Below are 26,475 nucleotides of genomic sequence, written 5' to 3' on the forward strand. Positions count from 1 at the left end.
TTTTTTAGTATTATTCTTATTCTTTTGACTACAAAATTAGCTATTTTCACCCTCAAAACCACTGTGATAATTCATTCAAGATTTATCAAGAAATCAGAATCATAGGATCATAGACTTAGGGACTTTAGACACCATCTAGCTCAGTCCTCTATTTTGTTGATAAGGAAACTGAGGCTTTAAAGATGAGATAACTTGCCCATAGGGTAAAGCAAATAACCTTGCTGAGAATCAAATGCAGATTTTTTGTCTCCCAGTCTAATGTCCTTTGCAGTATGCCAGCCTACTTCCAAAGACAAACTGTGGAAAAAATGATAGAAATAATAATAATTATTATTATTTGGATTATACTTTAGAATTTGCAAAGCTCTTTTCTATAGAGTATTTGATCCTTGTAACTTGCTCGTATGGATAATAAAAATGTCATCTTTTCCATTTAAAAAATGAGAAAACCGAATGGTTGAATGAAATATGATAGTTTTGAAAAACAAGGACAGAATAGTAGCAAAATGTCAATTGTGGTGGTTTATGTGAAAATGCCACTTTTTTATGATTTTTATCTATGACTTCTCTTATTTGTTTTTACTGATAGCTTCTGTGTCATTTTGATGGTGTTAATTGTCAGGTCAGTATTTGTGTCTTAGTGGTATTCTAGACATAACTACTTAATATTTATAATTTTGCTTTCCTAAACAACTATTTTTGTGGGGGAATAGAGACATTTTTAACTGTGCTTGGGTATACCTTTTGGAATTTGGGTCCTGAGAGGTATGCTTTTCCCATTCAGCTTTATCATAGATAGAATTTGAACATCAGTTTTTCTAACACCAAGACCAATTCTCTAATAGCTGTGGCACACTAAAAATGTATGCTTTTTAAAAGAAAAATAGTTTTGTAGTTATTTTGAGATTTTTAAATTTTGTACTTTTTTCTCTTTAAGTTAGTTGCTGTTTGGACACAGTATGGGGAGTCTCAGCTTTTGCTTAGCTTTACTTGTCTGAACTCTGGGCAGGGATTCTATATCTATCTATCTAGGTATAGATAATATACAAATATATTTTATATGTATATATTTTATTTAATTTATATATATGCCTGCTCTGGGGTCTGTACATATCAGTGAAAGAGCAAGAGTAATGGAAGTTTAGTCTCCGTATTGATGGTGTCATTTTCAAATACAATTCAGAGAACCCACAAAAATACCTGGTAGTGAGAAATCATTTCTTACATAAAAGAAAATATTACCAATAAGAATGGTTGTATTGCAATATTCTTCTTACTACTAGGTATCTTTGTTCTTTCTCTGAACTATCCTTGAAAATGCCTCCATCAATATGAGGGCTAAATTGCTATTACTCTTGTTGTAATCTTATCAATGAAATAAATAACATTTATTAAGCCACTGGTATTTACCCTGTGATCTCAAGGAACCCAACCTTAATTAATAAATAACTTACCACTAACTAAAATATGTGCTATCGACATGAAAAATTATAATCATTAGAGGGGAGGCTCTAACATCAAAGAGAAAAAAGCAGCCTTTTAAAGGAAGGTCATATTTTAGCTGAAATTTGAAGTAATCAAGGGGATGGAAATGAGGAGGGAGGGCATTATAGACTTGGGGAATAGCCAATGAAAATTCAGAGATGGGAGATGGATCATAGAGTATGTATAAGGGATAGTAAGGCCTTAAAAGTCTGGAGAGATGGGGGGGAGAGGTGTAGGTTATGATGGGGTTTGAATAACAGATGATATTTAATCCTGAATGTAATAGGGAGCCACAGGAGTTTACTGAATGGGAATGGGGGGTGGGGAAGGCGGGTGAATGGTGACATTATACATACTCTTTAGGAAGATCACTTAGATATTAAGTGGAGGACGAATTGGAATGGGAAGAGACTTGTAGCAGGGAAATCAAATTGTTAACACAGATTGTTAACTGGCGTGAAGTGATGAAATCTTGCTCCATAGGTTAGTGGCAATGTTAAAGGAAAAAAAGGGGGCTATTAATAGAGTAAGATGATAAGTCAGTTTTGTACATGTTAAGTTTCAGATGTCTATGGGGCATTCAATTCTAGAGAAGTTGAATAGGCATTGTGAGATGTGAGACTGTAGATAAGGAGAGGACTGAGAGGAGAGCAGCTAGGGGGCTCAGTGGGTTGAGTCAGGCCTAGAGAAGGGAAGTTCTGCTTTCTAATTTGTCCTCAGACATTTCCTAGCTGTGTGACACTAAGCAAGTCACTGAATCCCTATTGCCTAGCCCTTACCTCTAGTCTGCCTTGGAACCAATACACAGTGTTGATTTTAAGATAGAAGGTAAGGGTTTTTTTTTTTTTAAGAAAGAAAATAGGACTGGATAAGTTGCTCTATGAAGTATAGAGATTATAATTGAATACATAGAAGTTTATGGAAACACAAGTGAAACCAGTGAAATCATATGGAAGGAGAAGAGAAGAGGGCCTAGGATACAGGTTTTATGATTTTTCTTCAGCTCTTTTTCAGCAGATTGTGAGTAAGAGAGAAGGCAGCAGCAGATGGTGCTAAAAATCTGTGCCTGAAGTTGGGCAAGATCAACTATAAGATAAAGGGATAAAGTACTGAAGAAAAGAAGATAGTGTAGAATTAAACTGGTTTATCATTAGGTTCAAGATGAGGAAAGACAAAGTATAGCCAGTAGAGGGATAACTAGAGTATAGTCAGATAAGGACATTTCAAATTTAATGATCATGGAATTGGGAATATTTTTAGATAAAAGAAAGATCAAGGGCATGACCATTTTAGTTGAGGTTGTATGATAAATTGTTTGTGGGAAATAAGTAAGTTGAGTAATTGGTCAGTTAAAGGTGTTTTAGAGAATATCAGCATATATATTGTTATATGTCTTTGTTATGAAGACATAATGCTTTCCTGCTAACTATCCAACACTGTTCCCTTAGTATTGTATTAGGGGATTATTTAGGTGAGAGTCCTTGCTTTTCCAGTCTTTGCTGGAGATTTCTTTTTTTTTAATCTCCTTCACACATTACAGTATGACGGCACCATTGTTAGAAAGTAGAGAAAGAATTGTGAGACAGACATTGAACTTAAATTTAGGAAAAGAGGACAGAGTCCTTGAGATTAGGAGATAATAGGTATACTAGAGTTTGTGTTTGGAAGATTCAGTATGGATTGAATGAATCTGTCTTTTACAACTACACTCAGTATCCTCTCCTGCTTTGAGATTCATTCCATTTTTCCCTCTATCTTATTACCCCAGTCTAAGTTTTTATCTTAAAACACAATGTCCCAGTTCCAAGACCCCTTGCGTTCTTTCCCAGACCATTAATTTGATCTAGCCACATTCTCTCTCTTCTCCATCTTGATCCCATAGTGAACCAGCTTGACTTTCTATTATCCTTTCTAGAAATGGCAATGGAGAACCTGTACCCTACCGTGATTGGGAGATGAAATGAATAAAATTACAAACTAGGGTCCTATAAGTGGTGGCAAGTCAAGCTGTCTCATTAGGAAAGGTGCCAGTCTAAGAGTTCAGTAAGAAGTTAAGAAAGGAAAAGGGTTAAGATGAAAGCAAGTTTGCTCTCCCGTGGAGTAGGCATTCCACTGGGCTAGGGGAAGGAGTTATATATTGAAAGTGATATATTGGAATTGTATTGGGTTGAGGAAGATGGACATAGGGAGTCAGTCATCAGTGAGGGTTTGGAGAATGCGGCTTGAACAATGGCAGCTGGAGTTTCAGAGTCACTAGAGACCTGCAGGGAAGGTGAGTGAATGTTAATCATTGAGGATTGAGTTGAGCAGGTTATTATTCCAAGGAATTCAACTTGGTGTGAAGAATTGTAGAACATGAGTGGCATTTAGCCAGAAAGGGATAGGTGTACTTATAAGGAAGCAGGCACAGGTGAGGTAAATGTGGAGATTTTTGTATAAAGCTGAAGAGAGTTCTGGGAGAGGCACTGTGATAGCATGGCTGTTCAAGGCACTAGGGCATTTCTCTTTTTATCCTGCAGATGCAGAAAAATCTTACAGTACAGCCATTCTTATTAATATTATTTTCTTTTACAGAAGGAATAGTTTCTTACTTTTAGCTATCTTTATGGGTACTCTGAACTGTATTTGAAAATGCTGTCATTAATATGGAGGCTAAACTGCCAGTGTGCTTGCTGTTTTGTTCTACCCCATTCTTTGGTCTACTTTCTATAAAATGAACTATTTTAACACATTTGAAATTGCCAGTCTTCTTAACTTCTTCAAATTTCCTCCTTATTCAAATTTATTTTTTCCCCTTTCAGCTTCATCTTAAAAAGAAATGTCCAAGGCTACTTGGACATTTCTTTTTTCTTTTTTCTTTTTAACTTTGAATACATTTAACATGAAAGTTATAAGTAAGATGAATTCATGAATAGACGTAGCAACATATTTTTTCCCCATTTATGGAGAAGAATGGGGCTCATGAGTATCATGGTAATTTTGGCGCACAGATTGAGTAATGCAAAATGTGTTTATCTTTAGGTCATTGATGTACAGTGAAGCTAACAGACGGGAGACATTCACCTCATGGCCTCATGTTGGATATAGGTGGGCACAGCCAGATCCCATGGCTCAAGCTGGCTTTTATCACCAGGTAAAAAGATAAGTTAAATTGGGCCTTAGTTTTTAACTTATTAAATTATTCCAGGTTATAAAACTAGTTAGAGCCAGGGATCAGACTTGTGGCTTTGGTTCTAAAATCTAGGTCTTCTTTTGTCCAGTCTTGTACTCTTTGTATAAGCTCTTTTCATTCCATGTTCTTTAACCCTTCAAGATGTCTAGTAATATGTAAAGAGTGAGCATTCAAAAAGTATTGATAATAAATTTTAGAGCCACATATTAGATGTGTGGTATATTATTGAACCAAGTAAATCTCAATTTATGAGACAACACATTCACTGAAATCATTCAATCTATTTAGATAACGGTAAGAAATTAATTTTTATTATTATGCCCACCAATATTTTCCCATTTTTCAGTTGGTTAAGAATAAATTTAATGTTTCCCTTTAGAATATCTTTTACTTATTGATTCAAAAAACACTTGAGATTCTCATTTTGCAGTGGAAAGGGCTCTAGATTTAGTTCAGAGAACCTGAATTAGAATTTGAACTCTGATGCTTCTTCATGCCGTGTATGACTTTGGTACAGTCACTGAACCTTTCTGAGCTTCAGGTTTCTTTCTATCAAATGAGGTTGTTGAACTAAGTGGCCTCTTAGGTCCCTTCTAACTTTTAATTGATTATTCCTTCATTTATTAGGTAATAATGTATGAAGACTACAATTTATTGTAATTTTTTTGGGAGGGGGGGAAGTGTTCTTTGAAAGTTTTAAATACTTGAATAACTTTTAAATAGGAAATATAAAAATTAAAGATACAATTATTGTTACTACCTGCTTCTTAGGCACATTGGTTGGTTATTTTGACATTTTAAACTGTGCCTAACTGTTGCCCTTTCCATATCATTTTATATAGCCTGCCTCATCTGGAGATGACAGAGCCATGTGTTTTACTTGTAGTGTATGTCTCGTTTGTTGGGAGCCTACTGATGAACCTTGGTGAGTTTCACTCAATGTCTTGGCATAGTAGATTATATCAGTCATACAAGTGATTTCAGTTCATGGTCACTTGCCTTAAATAACACTGATGAGCATCTTGTCCTGGTGGAGTATTGGAGGTGCTCATTGTATTGAGCACATACATAACAAAAATAGTTTGTATAGTGTCACATCTGGCTATTTATATTTGTTCTTCTTAGTTCCAGGTAATGAGTTCCAAAGATAAGCTTCCTCTTTTCCTACCATCTTTGCTCTGGCTTTTTTGGACAATACATTGAGAAGCATGTAGGAGTAATCATTTTATAAAATTGTGGAGATAGAAGAAACTTTAGCTGTCATGAGTTAGTCTGTTTTCTTGGATGTATGGGTGAGAAGCCTCAGGCTCATTTGAGATTTAAGCCTTCCTAATGTTTTGCACAAGTTACTTAACAAGAGGGCCAAGATTAAAATACAGACAGATTCATAACTGAATTCTGGTATTTATGGCAAGTTCTTTTGAGTAGTTGGGACATTGGGAGGGTTTGCTCCAGTTGAATGTAGCTTTGAGGTGGGTGTTTTGCCTGCTAAGAGGCTGGTCTAAGTCCCTGTTGCTCACATCTGATGGCCTTCCATCCCTCTGAAGAGGAAGAATATTTTGGCAGTGAAGAATATCACATCTCACAAGAGAAATGACAGAGGCATAGGACCTAGTTGATGGTTCATACAGGGTAAGAAATTGTAGGCATTTAAGGATTGTCAAGTATAGAACTGGTAGACTGATTGCTGTGCACAGGAAGTAAGTGTCCTATTTCCCTCCCGGCCTGTTGGGTATCTTTTGTAATCTTAGGTCAAAACTCTAATTGCCCTGGTGACTAGTGAGGGCTCTGAACTCAGGACTCTTTCTAGTGCGTTTTTTTTCTAGAATATCTATATCTATATATCTAATCTTATTAACCTGTAATTACCAAAATTGGATTAGATTTATTGATTTCTAAACATTTGGAAAATAGGTGTTATTTATCATGTAGTTCAACCATACGCATTTATTAGGCACTTTCTGTATACCAATCATTGTGATGGTTTATGGGGATAAAAATAATACATTCAGAATGAGACAACCTCTCCTCTCAAAGAGCTTACATAACTATTTCTAGTTTTATAATGTTTTTTCAAATTATCCTTCTTAGTTATGAGGAACATTGACATATAATAATATGCAGTTTAAAAATGTTTGCTGAGGGAATATATTGTTTTGTATAATTTTTTTCATGGTAAATTTACTTTCCTAAGTATTTCACTAAGACTAACTTAATTTGCATCCTCTAAGCATTTATGCACTTATGGGGAGTCCAAAAGTGTGTGGAAATCAGCTGGTGATTAGAATTTTGTGATAATTCTTCTGTACAAAAAAAGAACTTCTTTCCTCCAATACATCCTCTGTTCTGAAATATCTGTATTGTCGTTGAGTATACCCTTTTCCCAGGCATCTAGGGTTTGCAACTTAGATGTTATTCTTGACTCCTCTCTGTCTCTGTCTCTGACTCTCCTGATATACAATCTGCTATGAAGTCATGTTTATTATACTGTCACTATTTCTTCTATATGCTGCTTTCTCTTTCCTGACTGTCATATTCTGGTACAGGCCCACCTCATCTCCTGCCTGGACCATTACCCTTGCCTTCTGGTTGATTTCCCTGCCTGAAATCTATCCTCAGGCCAATCTCTTCTTCCATTTAGCTGCCCAAGTGATGTCCCTGAGCCAAGGTCTGACCTTGTCATCATCTTTCTCAGTAAACTCTTGTGGTTGCCTTTCATTTCAAGGATCAAATATAAAACTTCAATTTTGTCATTTAAAAACCTTCACAACCATATCTTTTCCTACTTTTCCAGGGAGGGTCTAAGTATTGTTTAGCATGCAACCAGGTGTGATGTTAAAAATATCATCCAGGGTCATGTCTGACTCTTCATATGCTAGTTTGTAGTGATTGAGGGGGTAGCAGATGATAACTTGAGTGTTGCACAGGTTTTCTAGGATTAATACAGATCCTCCTCCTTGAGTTTTCATCTCTTCTCTATTTATAGGAAGATGTCCAATATTTCACAAGAAATTAAAGGATACATTGCAGTTTGCATTCTGGGTGGCATACTAACATTGATGCAGTCACAGATCAATTTAAATATATATATATATATATATATGGAAATGGAAAATTGATTCATTGAAAAGGAACTGTATGTGTAGTCCAGAGCTATTGGTTTTCAGGAGAGAGGTAGAAATAGCAATTTGAGTTTTGGCAAAGTAGTAAGAAAATAATGATGGACTATAAATTACATCTTTGATCCTTACCTCTTATTTTGTGGGACTATTGATGGAGGAGACAGAAATCAGTGATGGGGTAATAAATACAAGCTAAATAGTGATATTTTACAAACTACATCTATGGAACTAATTTATATGAGCTTGTTTGTTTTAGGCGAAATTTCTAGAAATTGACAAAATGTTATCTTTTTAAATAAGGAATACTTTTCATTGTGTCTTTGTCTTGCTTTTTAATTGTTGATGCAGACTCTCTGCTAGATATTTTTGATAATTAAAAAAAATCTTTTGTGAAGGTCTGAACATGAGAGACATTCCCCAAACTGCCCATTTGTGAAAGGTGAACACACGCAGAACGTACCCTTGTCAGTTACACTTGCAACAAGTCCAGCTCAATTTCCCTGTACGGATGGCACTGACAGAATATCCTGTTTTGGATCTGGAAGCTGTCCTCATTTTCTAGCTGCTGCAACAAAAAGAGGAAAGATCTGTATATGGGATGTTTCCAAACTTATGAAGGTATGTTTTAATTTGAAATAGGTTAAGTGTTAATGAAAAAAAATTAGTATAAACCTATATTTTTTATTTTTTTTAGGTGCATTTAAAGTTTGAAATTAATGCATATGATCCAGCAATTGTACAACAGCTTGTCTTATTGGGAGAACCAAGCTCTGGAGTTGATTCAAGGAGACCAACCTTAGCCTGGCTGGAAGACTCATCTAGCTGCTCAGATATACCAAAATTGGAAGGAGATAGGTATAAAAGTTGCTAAATTAAGAAGCTTTAATAATGACTACTGTTTAGTGGTCATCAAATAATTTCTTCTTCAATTTTATTTTTTGTAATTTTTACCAAGAAGACAGAAAAGATCCTCCATTTTAATAGGTTTAAAAAGTCAGAGATTTTTGTGGTATCATTGGAGATAGCTTTATTTCAAATTTTTTTTTTCAATAAAAGATTTTCAGTAGAATGTAACTTCTACTCAGTAGGACCAATAGAATAGTTTCAAGACTTTATTAATTGAGGCAACAGATAAAAACTCTGATAGAGAAATAAAAAATCTTATTGTAAATGACATCCATTTTTCTCACCAAACATTTTGATAGGTCATTTAAGAAGCTAATTGACTCATTTAAATGCTTTTCCTGTTTGCTGTACTCGTTGTATACATTAATAGGAAAATGCAGAAATATGTGGAGAATGTGAGACATTGACATTGGATCACCAGTCATTTTTAATTTTTCTGCAATATTACTACAAAGTTTTGGTAAATACCAGTAATTTTACAGGCAGAAGAAGTTTTTGAAATTGCTATTTATTTAACTATTCAACTTAACTTTCTAGGTTCCCTAGATAAGTTATTGTCTTTTATGATTGTTATTACAGTTTTTAAAGGAGGAGAAGAGCCTTTAATTTATATGATTTCTTTTTGCAAGCCATTTTGATTTTGTGGAGACTTGTAGTTGTTTCTGTGTAAGTAGTTCAGATCTCAGAATGACATTCTGCCAACTCTTGAATTGGCAAGTAGGTGTGTGGAATGAAGATACATAAATCACTATCACTTTTTGAGAATTTGTTAATGAATGTAGATGAAGCAGTAGCTTTTAAGGACCTGAAGGGTATACTTTCATGGAAAAGAATCAGGTTAAGGGAGCAGATTAGAAGAGAATAAAGATAGAAATTTATGTAGATAGCTCTTTACTCATTAGGTTTTACATTATTTGTCACCATATTATCATTTGCTTTATCTGTGACATAATTCAGACTTTTTAGCTCTAATTAGATCACTTTGCAGTTTAATATAGGAATAAGTATATAAGAAACTAAATTGAAGTTTGGCTTTGAGATTTTTATTAGTTGAGAGTAATTGAAAAAATATCTTCATGGGAAAAGTTGTATAGGAGAAGTACTTTGCTTGTTTGGTAATATGGTTCTAATTGAACATTAGCCCTATGGAGACTTAATTGTTTTCACCTATAGATGGTCTAATGATGCCATCAGAACTTGGTGAAAACCATAGAGGAGCAATAAAATTTATTGTCTTGTTTCCCACACTAGAAGTGAAAGTGGCATTCCCTGGGGTGGGAGTTCTGTAAATGAAAATTCCTTTTCTTGAATTTTAAAAAGTATTTAAACTTAAGATTTTTAACTGCTAAATATGTTGTTTTGGAGGGCTGTAGTTGTTGATTAAGCACCTAATAGACACTTAACAAATGGTTGTTTAGTTTTCTTTTACATTCTGTCCACTGTGTGCATGGCATTGTGCATTTTCCTGGGACTGCCCAAGATATAAAATAGCTTTTGCCCTCAGGGACATACAGTCTATTTAGAGAAAGAGCCCATAAACATAGGAAAATACATAAGTATTAAAGATAGTAGGTAAATAAGCCTTTTAGTTTTATAATGTTTGGTAGTTCAGAGTAAAGACTGAGGCAGTTGTGGGAATACTTCATAGAACAAGATGAGACTTCTTCATTAACTACATTTCCAGCCTTGACTTTTGGGGTCCTTTGTCACAACTCCAGTTAAGTTGCCATGAGAGGGAAAAAGTTGCCATTACAACCCAGTGGGGGGTGGGGGGGAATCTGGGTGGCTCAGTGGATTGAGATTCAGACCTAGAGATGTTAGGTCCTAGTTTCAAATATGGCCTCAGTCTCATACCAGTTGTGTAATGCTGGGCAAGTCACTTAACCCTCCACTGCCCAGCCCTTACCACTCTTTTGCCTTGGATCCAACATATATTATTGATTCTAAGGCAGAAAGTAAGGGTTAAAAAAAAAAGAACCCAGTAGATTAAAAACCAACTGCAGCAAACTGTATTCTACCCTCTCAACATGCCTTTTTCTTGCTGATGCTCCCCCCTCCCCCTTTTACACTTAAACCTCAGGATTCAGTTTAATATTATGAAATAATGCTTTTACATTGCTTTTCCCATTAAACCCTTTCATCTTCCTCTTTCTCTCTTCCAGTTGAAAGCATTAATTTGAAAGCATTAGTAAGTCTTGATCCTAGATGTATCAGTATGATATAGTAAAGAGCTGAAAATAGGTCCTTCATATGAATTTTTACCTCAACCTTCAAATGGAACAACATAATGATATTGATAAGAAATATAAGGATCCAAAGGACAAATGCTTTCATTTCTTTCTATATTAATTTTGATTAAAGATGTTTTCATGTAGTACAGTATATAATTTTAGCTCTGTTTATAATAAGTGCTTATTTAAGTTTTGTTGTATTTATTTTTCACTAAAGAAATACTGCCAAATGTCAGCATAACCAAAATTTTCCTCAACTATAACTTTTGGGAGTAGTTTTTGTAGAATGACTGGTGCTTCTCTTAAATGATGATATATGTGAAATTTTGAGCTATGCTAAAATTTTGTTGGTTGCATGTTTCCTGGAATTGGAAAGATTTTGTAAGACCTAGAAACTCTAATGGGCAATTTTTTACTTACTCAAAAATAAGGAAAAGCATTCTTTTTTATGAAAATGTTAGAGAAATCCTAGTCTAAGGAGTTTGGAATTACTTTGGGTTAGGACTGGGAGGAAGCTAGTGAACCTTCAGGAGGAAGAGTGTGGGGGAATGCCAATCATGAGATTGCTTTGACTTTGACTGGGTTCTAGAAAAAAATATTAGATCAATCAAATAGCCTTTTCATATATAGGCAAAAATGTTAGCCTTGTTAATAATATCAATTTTTTGCCATATTCTTTTATTTGTTAAACTAAGTGACTTACTAAGTCTCTTACTAAGATCTCATTAAATGAGATCTCCTATTTCTGAGAACATATGCAAATTACCATTAATTAAACAAAATTTTTTCAGCATTCACTGTGTTCAAGAAACTGGTCTATGCATTGAAGAGAAATTGAAATTGAATTAGATACTGACTTTAGCTTTAAGGAGTTTATTTGTTCCCCTCTTCCTCTTCTCCTCTAGTTTTATTGCTGTGGACAATATACTACAAATTTAAGTTTTTACCCTTAGCCCATAAGTACAAGGTCCACAATCCTACCTTTCTCTTGAGAGCTTCCTTAACCACTCTAGTTGAAGTCATCCTAGTCTCCCCTATATTTGTACATTGTTCTTCTAATAAAGTTTTTGGTAAATGAAATAAACATAAAAATGTGGTTCTTTCACGAATGCAGGTTATATAAGATGTTACATATTAATAGGGCACTATATCTGACCAGGGTTAAAATTGCTACAGGATTATTAATTAGTGACATATATAGGTAATAAATGAGAATAAAATAAGGGAATACTGAACTTGGTGAACTTTGCCAGAATTTCTCTTAGCCTAGAAGACTTCTTAATTCCAGAAGCACTGTAGAAGAGGAAAATTTTAGCAGGATGAAATTACTTTTGTTGTGCTGGGATGGAAAGACCAATGACAGAATTTCAGTTCTGACCTATAACTTGTGAATGTGCATCATGGGCAAGGTAGACTGTGAGTCATTTAACTTCCCAAAATTAATGAGTCAGTAATATTCAGAGCATTTCTTGATTATATTTTCTTTTTGAAATTCCTGTAGTCTTGAATTGTATTTAATGAATTAAATATTATTTCATCTCCAAATTATAGTTTACTTTAAAAATGTAGTTTTCTTAATGCCATCACTTTCATAACTGTTAGCATGGAATTGTAATCTTGGTATTCTATTTTTACACTTCTAAACATAATTTTCTGTTAATAATATTTTTCTTCTACAACTCTTCCTATATAAAGTCTTAAGGGTTAATACAGTATACAAAAGGACTCATCTAACTATATTTAATCTTAATAATGCTAAATATTGTCTTAAGTAATTTTATATCAATATAGTTTAATTTATGTGACTAAAGTATTGTTTTTAGGATTCTTGTTGGATGTTCCATGCTTTTTATAATGCAGTGTGTACTCAGATTCTTAGATATGAGTTATCATGTATAATAATGTTTTGACTTGATAATAAAATTATTTGCTCATTTCTTCTTTAAGTGATGATTTATTGGAGGATTCAGACAGTGAAGAGCATTCCAGATCAGAATCGGTGACAGGTATGAGATAATACATGGTCTTTATTTTTTCTCCCATATGCATTTAGCCTCTACATAGGATATACTTGTTTTTTAAATGTCTTTGGACAATATGGGTTTATAAAGTACTTTTCCCCCTTACCTTCTATCTTACAAGAAATACTATGTATTGCTTCTAAGGCTGAAAAGAAGACTAGTAAGGGTTAGCCAATGGTGGTTAAGTGACTTGTCCAGGGTCACACAGCTAGAAAGTATTTGGGGCCAGATTTGAACCTAAGATCTTCTATCTCTAGGCCTGGCTCTCAATCCACTGAACCACCTAACTGCCCCCTTACAAAGTACTTGTGCACACACTGACTGCTCAAAAATATTTTGATAGAGAGATGTTAGGATTGGAATGAGTGGCTTTGGATTTACCTTTGAGATGACTTATATTTATGTTAAATAATTTTTTTTTACAAGGGAGAAAGGATATATATGCCTGTTTGACTCCCAAGTAATTTATGGCACATAATGCTATTATTATGATATAACAGAAAATGAAAAGGTAACAACTCCAGAACAACTTGAGATGAGAAGTTTCTCTGCCAACTCTGGCAGTTTTTAGAACTGGATTTGGCTAAAGTCAGTGTAGGTTGGGAATGGGGATTCTGATGCTGAAGGGATTCTTGGGTTCAAGGTTCTGAGTTACCAGGGTCTGGTGTTGGGTGGTAGGCAAGTTCCTTTCACTGCCATGGCATCTGGATTTTTGTAATAGTGCTTCATCCCTTAGAATGAGATTAGGATTAATTTATGTTCCTTAAATTTATACCTGATTAAAAAAATTGTTTAGGATCCTATTCTGTTTCATTAGATATAAGCCAATGTAGTTTAAAATATTTGTCATTGGTAATATCTCTATTGAATAGAATTTACTATATTTGGCATTATTTTTAGTCTAGGAACATTGAAATAACTGTCTCATATTTATTACTAACTTAAAAATAATTAATAGCATATTTAACATTTTATCACATTCATCTTTTTATTAATGCCCTTCCTCTCTTAACAATTGACCTAAGGTAGGATAGTATGCTCTTAAGTATAAAAGAAGTTCAGAGTAATGTGATGTGAAATTAATTTTTATTTTTTCAAAATAATCCTAGTTTAGAATATTTTATTATTCTCTTCAAATGTTTTTAATATTTCTAATATGTAATCACATTGCTTATTAAACAATTGTATACAAAGGAAATGATTTTTTAAAAAAAACCAATGCGTTTTGTTCTGATTAAACAATAATAGTATGTGTAATACATTCTTTTCATTTTTATAGGGCATACATCACAGAAGGAAGCCTTGGAAGTAAGCCTTGATATAACAGCTCTCAGTATTCTCCAGCAGCCAGAGAAGCTTCAGTGGGAAATTGTGGCAAATGTCCTTGAAGATACTGTTAAGGATCTTGAAGAATTGGGGGCAAATCCTTGTGTAGCCAACTGTAAAAGTGAAAAGACAAAAGAAAAGCATCTGGAACAACACAACATTCCCTTTCCTTGTTTATTAGCTGGGGGATTATTGACATACAAATCTCCTGCTACCTCTCCCATTAGCAGTAACTCTCACAGGTCACTGGATGGTGTAAGCAGGACTCAGGGTGAAAATATATCAGAACAAGGGTCAACAGATAATGAATCCTGCAACAATTCTGAACTAAATTCCCCTCTGGTAAGGAGGACTTTACCCATTTTGCTACTCTATAGCATTAAAGAATCTGATGAAAAAGCAGGAAAAATATTTTCACAGATGAACAATATTATGAGTAAAAGTTTACATGATGATGGTTTTACAGTTCCTCAGATTATTGAAATGGAGCTGGATAGTCAGGAGCAATTGCTATTGCAGGATCCTCCCGTGACTTACATTCAGCAATTTGCAGATGCGGCAGCCAACCTTACCTCTCCAGACTCTGACAAGTGGAACTCTATGTTTCCCAAGCCTGGGACTTTGGTTCAGTGCTTGAGGCTGCCAAAGTTTGCAGAGGAGGAGAACCTTTGTGTAGACTCTATCACTCCTTGTGCAGACGGAGTTCATTTGTTAGTGGGCCTGCGGACCTGCCCTGTTGAATCCCTGAGTGCAATAAATCAAGTAGAGGCCTTGAATAATTTAAATAAATTAAACTCAGCACTATGTAACAGAAGGAAAGGTGAGCTGGAATCTAATCTTACAGTGGTGAATGGCACAAATATCAGTGTAATCCAACATGAATCACCAGCAGATGTACAAACTCCTTTAATAATTCAGCCTGAGCAGAGAAGTGTTAGTGGTGGATATTTAGTGCTTTATAAAATGAACTATGCCACCCGGATAGTGACTTTAGAGGAGGAGCCAATAAAAATCCAGCATATCAAAGATCCCCAGGACACAATTACCTCGCTTATATTGCTTCCACCAGATATACTGGATAATCGAGAGGATGATTGTGAAGAACCTGTGGAAGAAATGCAGCTAACCTCAAAGAATGGCAATGAGAGAGAGAAAAAATCTGATATTTCTACTCTGGGACACTTGGTAATAACTACTCAGGGAGGATATGTAAAAATAATAGATCTTTCAAACTTTGAAATTTTGGCCAAAGTGGAGCCTCCTAAAAAGGAGGGCACCGAGGAACAGGACATGTTCGTTTCTGTCATATACTGCTCAGGCACAGACAGGCTGTGTGCATGCACTAAAGGTAAGCCATATTGATAGAACTTTTCTTAACAATTTACTTTTTTAATAGATATTCAAGGCCAAGATTTGAAGTATTTTGATAGATGTTCTTTTCTCATGTTTTAATGAGTAACTCCAACAGATTTTTATTTTAATGCCTATATTTTCCCACAATGTGTTTTTAGTTAGAGAAGATAATTTTCCTAATGTCCCATGTATTGCTATTGATGCCTTTGTTGGGAGTATGTGGCTTCTAAGTTTTTTAGCTTTCATTTAAATCTTTTTTGCTTCAGCCAATTGACAATCTCTATCTTTATTTGTTAAAGAACCATCCCATTCTTTCTCTTTTTCCTGTATAATTCTTATTTATTTTCTTCTATAGAGTTTCCCTTCATAGTAATAAAGAATTCCCTTTGGCCCTTGTGGTATTTTGTGGATACTAGTGCAGTAAGCAGGCTTTGTCTCTTTAGACTTATTCTCAATTGATTATTCACTTATTTCAGCCATACCAGTTCATAACAGTATCTATCATACCACTTCCTTCGTGTCAGTCAGTAATTTTTTACAAAATAAAACCATTTATACATTTCTATCATCCTACTTTCATGTAAGGTATCAGTTTTTTAATTACTCAAGAGCTGAAAAATATCCAATTTATGGATGGTTCAGGGTTTTTTCCTTTATTTCCCTTTGTTTTCTTTTCTGTTCTGCATCATACAACTTTTTAATTTGGTGTAATTTCTACCAAAAGTGGATGAAATAAGAAAAGGAGACAAATTAGTTGAGATATAGCATTTCTGATGAGTTTAAGTGGGCTAAGTCCAAATTAATTGATGGAATGAAGTTTTGGATTGAAAAGATTCTCTTAAGTTATTTAGAGTTGATGTTTTGGGGAATGACTATTTTTTAGTAAAAATCACTAGAGGTTTGTTTTAAACTAATATAAATCTTTAATGTGTGATACTATTATATTTATTTGATTACTTTTCCATGATTATGGAAAATCTTACATTATATATATTTTTATATTATTGCTTAGTGTGGGAATAATTTATTGAAATAATTATATATACACCATAGACATTATTATTATTATTTACAGTTGTGTCCTTTTCTAAAAATAGGAAGGGTAAGCATTTGTTGAGTGTCTACTCTGTGATAAGACTGTTATCAATATTTTTAAATGTTTTTGCTTAACATTTTCTTTATGGTCAGAAACAGTTGAAAATAGTATAGTTTTTAGGTTGTGTTAAAGACGGATAAGTTAAATGCAAACATATGGTATATTTCTGTAAATTTGGAGTAGCATGAATTTTCTTGCAATTTTTGCTCCGAATATTATCTCATAATTGTTTTGGGGTTTTTTTTTTTGCATAAGAACTTAATTGTTAGGAAATTAAAAGGATAAATTTGTAATTATTAAACATATGTAATACTATTCTTATATGTTCAAGTTATATTTTGAATTGGTCATGCAAAATAGTATGTAGTTCTATCTACCCACTCAGAATACATAGAAATAGACAATTAAAAAATAAAACTTAAAGTCATCTTACATGGACTTTATTATTATATGATGAATTTAGAATGAGGATCTTATTCTTTGGTTAACATAGATTGTTAGTTTATGGAAAGGAATTAGGAGTCTCCTTCTTGAACTCTATGGAACATAAAGGAAACCTGATTATTATTTTTCACCCAATTTAATCTAAGACCTTATAGAAACTGCCAAATTGTTAAGTTGTTGGGTTTTTTCCCTTGTGTGTGTGTGTTTTTTTTTTAGGGGCACTCACATTCCTACATCCATTTATCTTCCTAATGTAGGTTTGATAATATATGAACAATGTGTTTTGAATCAGTCAGTCAGAAGTGTGGAATGGAGTTTAGGGAGCTGTAAAAGGACACTTTCTCAAGGGTCAATGATGTTTCCTTTCTTAAAAAAAGATTCCAATTCATATTTTATTTAATGGCATACTTCAGGGATATGAGGGAAGATCTTTGCAAATCATCATGTAATATATTTGTGTGAAATGATGGAATATATTTGTGTGAAAGAATTGTAGCCCTTAAAGTTCATTTGCTGACAAGTCATCTAGTATCTTTGATTAGTATTATTATTATGAATACTACAATTATTACTATTACTGTTTTAAGTATCTTCTTAATTTTAGCTGTAAATTTTTGTGGTATGGCTTGGTGCTTGGGATTATGGCAGAAAAATTTGACTAGAATAAAACCCAAGATTTTTTCTGTTTGGACTTTTATGGCAATGTATGCTAAAAATTAATGTATAGAATGTGTACTTAGTTCAGTAATGATTGTATTTAGTGAAAAAATTCAGCAAATGATTTCTTAAACACTAAGTATAACATATTATTTCAGGACTTGGGGAAATTAAAAAGATAAGTCAATGAGTAGGGAATTAGGGAAAAAGGAGATAAACATTTATATAGCACCAACTGTGCTAAGCACTATTCATATATCTCATTTGATTCACTTAGTATAATTTACTTCATTTCTTTTCTTTTAGCATATTACAAAATTTTATTATAGATGTATGTGAAAATTTATGTTTGTATTCCGAGATTTAAAAAAAAACCTTGTATCTACAATGCTTATTGCTTTGTTGATTTTTTTTTTCAGGATGCAAAATTGATATCTTAAATTTGCCATGCTAGTTAATAATTTGTTGGAATTAGATATGGATTTAGAGTCAGGACCTTACTTTCCAGTATGTGTAATCTTGGCACTTGACTGTAAAATGAGGCGAATTGATTTGATAACCTTAGTTCCCTTCCATATCTAAATCTATAGTGCCATCATCTACTGACTCCTATCTGTCCCACTAGGAGATTTGAGAGGCTTTTTAATCTTATACTTGGTCAGAATAGGATTGGGTAGGGTTTGGGCCTTTTTAAAAAAATTGAAAAGAAACTCAGATTATAACTTTCCCATTTACCTCAAGAACTGATTATTTTTAAAAGAATCTCTCTAGAACTACCTAATGATCTGTCTCAAGAAATTTCCAAAGCACCAAAATTTGAGTAAAACAAAATAAATTTCTTGAAATTTTTTCTACAATTGTTTTCTACTAATTTCAATAAGAGTTTTAATGAAATATTTAATTGTATTCAGTTTTGTTGTATATGAACATTCTAATGTGCCAGACCATTTCTATTAATGAGTTTTCACCATATTATAGGGGGAGAGCTTCATTTCCTCCAAATTGGAGGAACTTGTGATGACATTGATGAAGCTGATATTCTTGTGGATGGATCCCTTTCTAAAGGAGTTGATCAGTCACTAGAAGGTACCAAGCCCTTATCTAATCCTTCAAGTCCTGGCATTTCAGGTAAGAGGATAACAATTTTAGTGATTTATTCACCACTGTGATATTTATTGAATTTAACTCATATTTCTTCCCTTTCAAAAAAGTAATAGAGGTAGTTTGAAATAACCTTTTTTTTTTTAATGAAGCCATATTGTTGCATAGTGACCATAACTTTCCTTTCCAAATGCTTATGTCAGCCTTTTAAGAATATTTTCAAGAATTTTGGCCAGAAAATGATATTTGACTCACTGGCCTCTATTTTGTAGATTTTCATGGTTAAGTTCTTTTTGAGACCTCCATGGCAAGTCAGTCGTTGTCTTTGTTTTTCATAGATTAGTAATAGTACAGCAATCACATTTGCCTATGGAGTGTAGTTGACCAAGTATAACTTGAGTAAATTCAGTAATGAAAAAGTAGCAGGGTGTTTACTACTTTCCTTCTTTATTTTTGGATTTCATCCCCATGTTTTTGATTTTTGATCTATTCTTCCTAGTTCACAGATTGCTTTCTTTGGTAGGGAAACAGCAGGAACAAAAAACAATTGAGTGATTCTCTCTTTAATGTACATTGCCATTACTTAATCTATTTCAACACTTGTCCTTTAAAAAATTTTTTTTTTGCCCTTTACAGCCAAAATAAATGCCTTTTTTGGTCCTTTCAATTAATTAGCACTTGTTTCTAGCCTGAGATTATTTGTAAATTCTAGAGCTCCGGATAAATTTATGGGATCAAATACCTCTTTTGTTTGTATCTTCTGTTACCTACTCTTATTTTCTTCATGTTTTGAAAATATAATATGGAAAATTCAATACTCCTGTAACTCTTTAGATGGCTTTTTCTTTTCTTCCTTACCAGGATCTGTTTTCAGAGTTTCATCTTTATAATTTTGTATTCTTCTTGGGTTCATATTCATTAGAGAATTTTCAAGGAGTCATCCATTTTTTGAAAACCAGAATCTAGTGTGATTTTGAATTTTTAGGGAAGGGACTGGTAGAAAGAGATGAATCAAATATGCAAGTCCCTCAAGGAAAGGGGAATTGGATTAAGGGGCACAAGGAGGGAATCAAGCAAAAGTCAATAAACAAATGTTTATAATTTTCTTAGTTTTAGGTAGATAAAATTGACATGTGAAGATGAAAAAAATATACTTCTATCCTAGGTATTAGATGCTAAATCAGGAGCTTAGATAACAAATGTGACTTTTTAAATTTTTCATTTATAATATTTTTCTATGGTCACATGATTCATGATGCCCCCCGCCCACGCTCGCTTCCCCTCTCCCAAGGCTGACAACCAATTCCACTGGGTTATACTTGTATGATTGTTCAAAACCTATTTCTGTGTTATTCATATTTGCAGTAGAGAGATTTTTTAACATCAATATCCTAATCACATCCCGATTGTACTATGTGGTTGATTATATATTTTTCTAATGCCAAATGTGACTTTTAAAAGAAAGAAATTATTTTCTTTTGGGATGGTCCAAATAATAATTTTCAGCCAGATATGACTTTTATAGTGTCTGTCATTTCACATTAACAGCTTTATAATAATAATAATAACAACATATTATGATAATATAATAATAATATAATATAAAATAATCAAAGCATTATTTTGATGCTGGTCACCTATTCTTTCAATATATATTTTTATTGAGTATCTAGTATCTGTGAAGCACTATGCCATATTCATTTGTGTTATAAAAAATGAATGAGGCGAGAGTGACTGTTGCCTTAGGAGTTCATAGACTTGTAGGTGAGATAAGATGAACAGATAATATAATTGAAGATAGTGTTAACTTCCAATAAGGATACAAAAAAGAATGCTATAGGAATTTAAAAGAGTGAAAGTTCTTGAGACCCTTTGTTTTTACTACTGTTTCTAGATTGTTTAAACGCATTTTTACCAACTTGTCTTGGTAAGTTGACAAGTATTATAAGATAGACATGAATATGCATTAGTAAAACTGTTTTTTATCCTCTTTTCCTATTTATTATCAACCTATATTAAGGAGTTGATCTTTTGGTGGACCAGCCATTTTCTCTTGAAACTATGACATCATTAGTGGAACTAACCCGCTTTGAGACCTTAACCCCACGATTTTCAGCCACTGTTCCTCCATGCTGGGTGGAAGTTCAGCAGGAACAGCAGCAACGAAGGCATCCTCAGCATTTGCATCAGCAACATCATGGAGATGCAGCTCAGCACACTCGAACTTGGAAATTACAATCTGATAGGTAAAGTATTTTTAGGCCACTAATAGATTTGTTATACAAAATACTCAAGTTCTATGCCAATGCTATTTAACTTTTGTATGGCCTTGGAGTCAGAAGATTTGTTTTTATATTCTCAGTAGCTAATGTGATTGTGGATAAATCACTCAGATTCATCTTATTTGTCAAATAGAAATGATACTTTTTTGGACTACCTATCTCACAGGGTTGTTGCAATCAAAGAATTTTGTAAACCTTGAAGCACTGTAGTTGAAAGCTATGATTTTGTGCATTACTCCATATCTTTTTCAATTCTTTATTGTATATATTTGATAGTGTTACCAAACTTTTGAAAATTAGTATATCCTTGGGTTATTAGCCTCATAAAATGAAGTTGGAGTTCGCTTTCACTGTACCTTGGATTTTGATAAGTGATAAAAATCTAAGTAATGAATCTTTGAAGTTGTTACTTTTTCCTACAATTAAATTCTGAAACTGAAAAACAGCAAATGAAGTGAGCTTTTTTGTGTTCATTGTTGAACAGGAGGGATTGTATATCAAATAGAATTTTGTTTTTTAACCCTTATTTTACATCTTGGAATAAATACTATGTTTTGGTTTCAAAGCAGAAGAGTAGTAAAGACTAGGCAGTGGGGGATTAAGTGACTTGCCCAGGGTCACATAGCTAGGAAGTGTCTGAGGCCAGATTTAAACCCAGGATCTCCCATCTTCAGGCCTAGCTTTCTATCTACTGAACCACTCAGCTGTCCTCAAAACTGACTTTCTCATACAGTGTTGTTTTTCTAGTCCAGCATGGAATTTTCAAAGCTACTTGTTTGAGATTCCTTCTTTAGATTTTTTTTTTACCCCATCCCTATTATCCCTCTCCCTCATACTTAAACACTTTCTAACCCCAGCCCTAAGTTCATGTTAAAAAGAAAAGAAAGGCAAAACACTTGTTGTAATAGATATACATAGTTAAGTGAAACAGATTTCTCCATTTTTCCTCTTGAAAAACATGTTTCATTCTGTATCAAGTGCTTAGGAAGTTCGTTACATGTTTTTTCATTGGTACTATTGAATTGCAAATGCTAATTACATTGATTTTTCTTAAGTCTTTCAAAGTTGTTTTTCTTTTGTAATGTTGGCATTGTATGCATTGTTCCCAAGGTTTTGCTTACTTCATTGAGTATCAGCTCCAACTTTTCAAGAATATTGATTATCTCTTTCATAATTTCTTATGTAGCAATAACATTCCATTTCATTCATATTCATAATTTGCTCAGCTATTCCCCAATAAATTGAGCAGCTTTGTAGTGTCCCTTTATTATTACAAAAGGAATGCTATAGATATTTGTGTTCATATTTATCTTTTTCTTCTGTTTTTGAGTTAAATCATCTTTTAAATTTTAAGTCGACCAATGTCATCTACTACTAATTCTATTAGTCCACCACTACCCAAGGAAACTGAATCATAAACTTAAAGAAATGTGGGAAATTCAGAAGTTTAAAATAAAATTGATAGGATAAAGACATGGCTGATCAAAATTTCTAGTTGTAGTGTATATTTATCCTTTTTTGGTTATTTTACAGCAACAGCTGGGATGAACATGTATTTGAACTTGTGTTGCCTAAAGCTTGTATGGTTGGACATGTGGACTTTAAATTTGTTTTGAATTCAAATATCACCAACATACCACAGATACAAGTGACTTTACTGAAAAACAAAGCTCCAGGCTTAGGAAAAGTCAATGGTAAGAAAGGAACAAAATTTATATACTGAAGGAAATTTTATATTCTAATTTTTTTGAGGGGAGGGTGGGGGAATTAGAGTAAATACTGATTTTTAACCACAGTTTAATTTTTCCCCCCCAATTCTTTTTCTAAAATTTGCTTTGTAGCTTAGGAATTATTCTGACTTTATTGATAATATGTTTTAGTCCATAAATCGAAATATACACAAATAATTACTAGAAATTTGTCCTTTCAAATTCCAAATTTCTGAGTCTTATTTGTTTTTCTATAAAATATAATACCTAGATTTACTTTCGCATATAGTTGTTGTAAGGAAAGTTCTTTAAAAACTTAAGACATGGTATCAAGTAGGTGTCACAGTGTATAGAATGAAAGGTCTGGAGTTTGGAAGACCTGAGTTCAAATTTGGCCTCCGGCACATCTTAATTGTATGACCCTTGGCAAGTCAGTCACTTAGCCCTATTTGCCTAATCCTTGCCTTTCTCTCTTAGAGGAGTTGTGTCTAGGACAGAAAGTAAAGGTTTAAAAAGAAAAAATAATAATAAAATAAAACTTAAGATATTATACAAAAATTAGTTCTTTTTGGCCTGGTAAACTTGGAGTCATCAAGGGATGATTTTTGACTGGATTGTGACAGTAGGGATATGATTGTGATCATGATGGCTCTCATAATTTCTTCCTATCAAATAGATTTAATGATTGTGTTATAGACTTCCTAAGATTGTTACAAGGAAAGCCCTTTGCAAAACTTAGTTGTTATCAATTTTAGTTATTAATATTACAATGAAAAAACACTGACAGTTTTGAAATTGTTCTTTGGAAAGCAGCACTAGATCTCTTTCCAAACAAATTTTTTTGTTACTACTTGAATTGAATTGCCCAATGACTTCATTTTTTAATATCAATCTGTTTTTGTTAAAATGGAAATTGAAAAACTATCGTAGCAATTAATTAATGAACTCACCATAATTATATGCAAGGTTAAGAAAATAATTATTTTTTTATATAGGTAAAGAACAAAATGTTTTCTGCTTGCATTGAGTTTACATTCTAATGTGGAAGATAGCACATACGAAAAATATAGTATCATATAAGGGAATAAATATAAATGTATGTCCTGGTTAAATATAAGGTAATTTTAGAGTAAGAGCTCTCACTATTCAGAGGGGATGGGTGAGGTTTAGGAATGGATTTGTGCAGAACAAGTAGGAATTACTTAATATGTATATTATATTTTTGCAAATAGAAATTTTCTTGAATGTCGGTGACCTGCCTGGTGTTATTAGTTAATTCCTTGAAAATATTAGTTTAAACAAAACAGTCCATCAACCAAACATCAAGCTCTTTATCAAGTGCCTTACTGTGTTTGGTCTATACATACTATAAATATAAGGTGGTTTCAGATTGGGGGTAATATTGCCATCTGGGTTGGTCAGGTCAGGTTTCCTTTAGAAGGTGATATTTAATCGGAACTTTTAAAAGAAACTAATTATCTTATATGGCTGAAGGGAGGTGGATTATATTCCAGGGATGCACACTGCCATGGCAAAGGTATTGACAAGGAAATAGAATGATATTTGTGAAGAAAAAAAATCCATTTTAGGTTGTTTGAAGTGTCAAATAAGCTATAAGTTGAAACTAGTTTACAGAAATACTTTAAAAGCAAAGAAACACTTTAAATGCCATCCAGAGGTGTTTATATTTTATCTTAGAAATAAGAGGGAGCCTTTGAACTTAATTGTGTAGGGACATGACATGATTAGAACTGTGTTTTAGGAACATCATGTTGATTGCTGGTTGGAAAATAGATTAGCATGTTGAGGGAGTCAAATGAAACCACTTTGGAAACTATTGCAATAATACAGTGAAGAAGTGATGAAGGGCTGAACCGTGATGGTGGCTGTGTTATATGAGGAATGGGGGGTATGGAGGAGATGTGAGATATAGTAGAAGAATTTACAAGGCTTGTTCATTTTTATGGGACAGTGGGGAGTCAGGTTGTGAATTTATGTACTGAAAGGGCAGTGGGTGCGTTTAGCAAAAATAAAGTTCAGAAGGGCAATGAATTGGGGGATACAGATACAGTTTTGTATTTGTTGAGTGTAAGGAACCTATGTGACATCCATTTCAAGTGACCTGATAGGAAATACACAATTGGAACTCAGAAGTTAGACAAGGGCTGAGCAGATAAATCTGGGAGTCATCATCATAAACATCAAAGTAGAAGCCATACCAACTGATTTTGATATAGAGTATTGAGAAAGAATAGAAAGAATTGCCTTGAGGTATGGTACCAGGATTTTGAGGACATGATTCAGATAATGTTCCAGCAGAAAATTCATTGTTAGACAAGTAGGTAAATTGGGGAGGGAAAAGAAGAAAGAAGTAGGAAAAAGAGTCACAACACTGTCACCTGTTGCAGAGATATTAAGAAGGAAGAAGATTCAGTAAAGGCCATCCCATCAGATTTTCTTTCTGCTAGATTTTCCCTGTGCTTTTTAATATTACTGCCTTTTCTCTAAGATTTTCTCCAATTTATTCTGAATATATCTTGTTTGTATTTAGTTGTTTTTGTATTATTTTCCTCACTATACTGTTTCCTGAGAAAAGGGAGAAATGGGTAATTTGTTTGCCTTTTACTGTATTTCTAGCTTAGGAATTTGGTGCCTGTCATCAATCTGTCTTAAAATGCAATATTTTTTTTTTCATTTGGGCTCCTGCCTTCAGTCTCTCATGGATCCATTAATTGGTATCTGTAAAGCACAATTTTGACCACTGTCACTCAATTGTTCAGTAAATTTCAGTGGCTACTTATTAATAACATGGAAAAGAATGTTTACAATTAAGTCACGAAAACAGAAGACTTGACATCAGAGCTGGTAGAAGTGATTAAAATGAGAAGAAAGAGAGGTTGCAAGAGTATTTTTCTTGGGGTTACTTTGGAAGGAAGAAGCAGTATGATATGATAACTCAAGGGCATAAATGGTTGGATCAAGTGAGATTCCTTCAAGATGATGAAGGTCTAGAAATGTTTATAGGCACAAAGGATAGAGACAGTAGATAAGATTGGATTGTTCTTTGGGAATAAAGGTTGTTGGGGAAATTTGCTGGAGGAGACTGGAAGGATGAAGGATTCATGTAGAGTATATAATCTTGAGGATAAAGGTTCTTTATCAAATCTGAAATAAAAGTGGAGAGAATAGAGGATAATATCATTTGATTTTGAACTGGAGGAAAAGCTTACTACCTGTGACCTCCATTTTTTTCTGCAAAGAATGAACAAAATTATCTTGCTGTGTGTTTAAGGGATAAAAAGTCATCTTTTGGAGGCTTCCCAAGCAGAGAAGAGTTGCTGAACAAGTCATGTTTGTTGGGTGATGGTAAATGGGATCTACTAATGAAGTTTGTTTAGAGAAACATTCTGTTTAGTATGCTGTGAGCTAGATACCATATTTAGGTCCAAATAACACACTCTAAAATCATCAGTTTGTTTTTTATGGTATATGAAAACTGATATAGTGTTTCCCGATTTATAGAGATATAGAAGTACTGATAATTCCAACTGAAAAGAAAATATTGGAATT

General features: G+C 33.5%; 1 protein-coding gene across 19 annotated transcripts in view; it reads left to right on the forward strand.

Moving 5' to 3' along the window:
* The window catches only part of BIRC6 (baculoviral IAP repeat containing 6), a 286,722-nt gene that overhangs the window by 59,420 nt on the left and 200,827 nt on the right, over positions 1 to 26,475 (forward strand). For 16 of the 19 annotated variants that reach the window (XR_008915486.1, XR_458692.3, XM_007476045.3 and 13 more), the window contains exons 5-13: positions 4,507 to 4,618; positions 5,500 to 5,582; positions 8,175 to 8,397; positions 8,474 to 8,634; positions 12,864 to 12,922; positions 14,217 to 15,611; positions 18,792 to 18,941; positions 20,935 to 21,160; positions 22,730 to 22,890. Coding sequence is in view for 17 of the 19 variants with exons in the window: in XM_007476045.3 (XP_007476107.1) it covers positions 4,507 to 4,618; positions 5,500 to 5,582; positions 8,175 to 8,397; positions 8,474 to 8,634; positions 12,864 to 12,922; positions 14,217 to 15,611; positions 18,792 to 18,941; positions 20,935 to 21,160; positions 22,730 to 22,890 (2,570 nt within the window). In the remaining 2 variants the exon portion in view is untranslated. The remainder of the gene's footprint in view (positions 1 to 4,506; positions 4,619 to 5,499; positions 5,583 to 8,174; positions 8,398 to 8,473; positions 8,635 to 12,863; positions 12,923 to 14,216; positions 15,612 to 18,791; positions 18,942 to 20,934; positions 21,161 to 22,729; positions 22,891 to 26,475) is intronic. The other 3 variants (XM_056813247.1, XM_016432868.2, XM_056813249.1) reach the window with 1 other exon arrangement.

This window comes from Monodelphis domestica, chromosome 1, assembly GCF_027887165.1.
Source record: "Monodelphis domestica isolate mMonDom1 chromosome 1, mMonDom1.pri, whole genome shotgun sequence".
Classification (NCBI taxonomy): domain Eukaryota; kingdom Metazoa; phylum Chordata; class Mammalia; order Didelphimorphia; family Didelphidae; genus Monodelphis; species Monodelphis domestica.